General features: G+C 34.5%; 1 protein-coding gene across 1 annotated transcript; it reads left to right on the forward strand.

Annotated features, from left to right (window-relative positions):
- The first annotated feature begins 1,387 nt into the window (after positions 1–1,387).
- LOC149141948 (disease resistance-like protein DSC1) lies at positions 1,388–2,263 on the forward strand. Its single transcript, XM_089451370.1, has 2 exons — positions 1,388–1,649; positions 1,744–2,263. The coding sequence occupies exons 1-2, from the start codon at positions 1,519–1,521 to the stop codon at positions 2,261–2,263; spliced, it is 651 nt and encodes a 216-aa protein (XP_089307496.1). The 5' UTR covers positions 1,388–1,518.
- Positions 2,264–2,476: the final 213 nt, after the last annotated feature.

Consider the following 2,476-nt stretch of genomic DNA (forward strand, 5'->3'; position numbering starts at 1 on the left):
TCGACTAGCAACTCAATACCATTATGTGTCAGTTTTGTAGTTGATTTTAAAGTTTTCGTGATAATGGATAGAGTTTGCCCCCACAGTGTGTCAATTTCATGGTTAGTCTTAAGTTTTCATTACAATGGGTCGAGTTCACCTACACTATGTGTCAATTTGATGGATTATTTTTAAATTTTTGTTGTCGACAAATGAAACATCTTGTGATTTATGCCGAAAATTTCTCTCATCAACTTAATATGGATCACAGAAGCCTCAATTCAACAAAAAAATTATTCTTGGTATAATGACCCTTTGATTTAGGTGTTCATTTTTAAAGCTTTTTAGTCATACAAAATTTTCATAATGCCATGGTTGAAATATGTTGAAACTTTAAGTTTTTTTGTAGTCGTGATCTTTGGTTTTAATTCGATGGTTGAAAATTTGTCAAAATTTTAAGGTTTTTCAGAGTCATGATATTTTAATTTTAATGTTATGGTTAAAAACAATTATAAGTATTTTATCTTTAACACCATCACTGAAAATTAATGGAATTTTAAGGCTTTTCAAATATGTGATATTCTAAATTTAATGGCATGCCTAAAAATCGTTGGAATTTTAAGGTTGTTTGGAGCCATGATATTTTATCCTTCACATCATTGCTAAAAAAAGTTGAAAATTGACCTAAAAAAACATTATTCCAACATCGTTTGTTTTTAGGCTGATTTTTGAACCAAAAATTTGGTTTTTATTGGCTTGTACTATCATTTATAAAAATATTGAAAATTTACCCGCCAAAAAAACATGTTATTCCAACATCCACATTTTTCATTTTCAAGTTGCTTTTCATGTTTTTTGGGGGTTTTTTGGTTAGAGTTCTCGTTTTGAGTCTACAGTTCCTGTTTGATAGTTTACAATTTTAAGGTATTCTTATTGAGCAAAAAACAGACTTATTCATGTATATATCAATTGCATTACAAAATATAATAAATCTAGTACACTACTCCATTTTATAACATAATCACCACATAATATTTTGCAGGAAGAATGTCAACAAACATTAGTTGAGGGAAAAATCAAGGGGATGATGGTAGATGTTATTTCCCTTGCACTTATTGTGAGGGCTTACATATCGTAAGAGATTTAAGAGAAACAACTAAAAGACATTTTAGGAAACATTGGCACATTGAAGGGGGACCAAAGGAATATTGTCCCTTGGTAAGTTATATATTCATTATCTATTGTGTTTATATAAATTGTATTTGTAAAATTTTGTATTGTTATAATATTTTTATGTAGATTAATTTTAAATTGCATGATTGTTTCTCATCATAAAGTCAATTGGGCCCCCTATTCAGTGTTCAAATGCCCCAAGTAGAAGTAGAAATGTTGTATACGATAAGGTAATTTAGTTCATTCTTACTGTTATTCCAATCTTTTATAATGTTAATCCTTGTGATCTACGGATCAGGACAGATGACAGGCAACATGGACTATTGGGTCAAATCTTGAGATTTATTGGTTGCGCGGCGGGCAACAATGGAGTCTATGGTAAAGCCTTGCGAGGTCATGAAAAGAAAAGGAGATACCCACAACAAAGAATTGCAGATTGGAAAAAAGCATTGCTTGAGGTTTCACACTTGCGGTTTGGAGCTAAAGGCATATTATGGGTAAGAACTTTTAGTCTCTGTGTCCCTAATAGTTTGATTGTATTGATAAACGAAGTTTTTCGCACTCACGTTTGGTTTTACTGTGAATAACCAGCGACGAAGGCAAACTCCTGGAGAACGTAGTTCAATTGGTGGAAGAAAAAATTAGAAAGCCTCAACTGTTTGTAGCTGAATATCCAACTGGTTTGGACGAAAAGCTACAAGATTTTGAGAAAACAGTGATGCTGCAGCAGCGACCCAGCGTGGAGACCAAGGTTGTGGGGATTGTGGGTTCTGGTGGTGTAGGGAAGACAACCTTGGCATTAGAGTTCTTTAACCGCAACAGGTCAGCCTACCGTGGATCTTGTTTTTTGGAAGATGTGAGAGCCGAAACTTCTTTAATTTCTGTTCAAAATAAACTCCTCCAAGGCTTGACTTCAGGGGATCTGGCAGTTAGTAACATTGTTGAAGGTAAATCAGAGCTTTTTCATCGTCTCTTGGGTTATAAAGCCCTCATAATTTTGGATGATATCAATGATTCCAGGCAGTTAAAAGCATTATTTTCACCTCTTAAAGATATTCTTAGTTCCGATAGCTTAATCCTACTTACATCTCACAATAGGGATTTTCTTTAAACCAACGGAGTCTCGTTGATTTACAAGCTGTCAGGCCTCGACAGAGAACAGTCACAAAGGCTTTTCTGCATGCATGCCTTTCAGGAGCCTAAACCCCGTGCGGGATTTGAAGAAGTGGTTGCAAAGTTTTTGGATGCGTGTGATGGATTGCCATTGTCTCTCAGAGTGCTAGGGTCTCATCTTTATAAACAATATTTAGAGTATTGGGAAGCC

Source organism: Pinus tabuliformis, chromosome X (genome assembly GCF_031772625.1).
Source record: "Pinus tabuliformis cultivar Carrire ecotype Pingquan chromosome X, CPIR1, whole genome shotgun sequence".
In the NCBI taxonomy this organism is placed as follows: domain Eukaryota; kingdom Viridiplantae; phylum Streptophyta; class Pinopsida; order Pinales; family Pinaceae; genus Pinus; species Pinus tabuliformis.

Excerpts from the sequence above, each read along its gene's own strand:
- LOC149141948 (XM_089451370.1), top strand. The coding sequence starts at position 1,519 with ATGGAGTCTATGGTAAAGCCTTGCGAGGTCATGAAAAGAAAAGGAGAT. Across the intron at positions 1,650-1,743 it reads GAGCTAAAGGCATATTATGG|CGACGAAGGCAAACTCCTGG; the intron begins GTAAGAACTTTT and ends GTGAATAACCAG.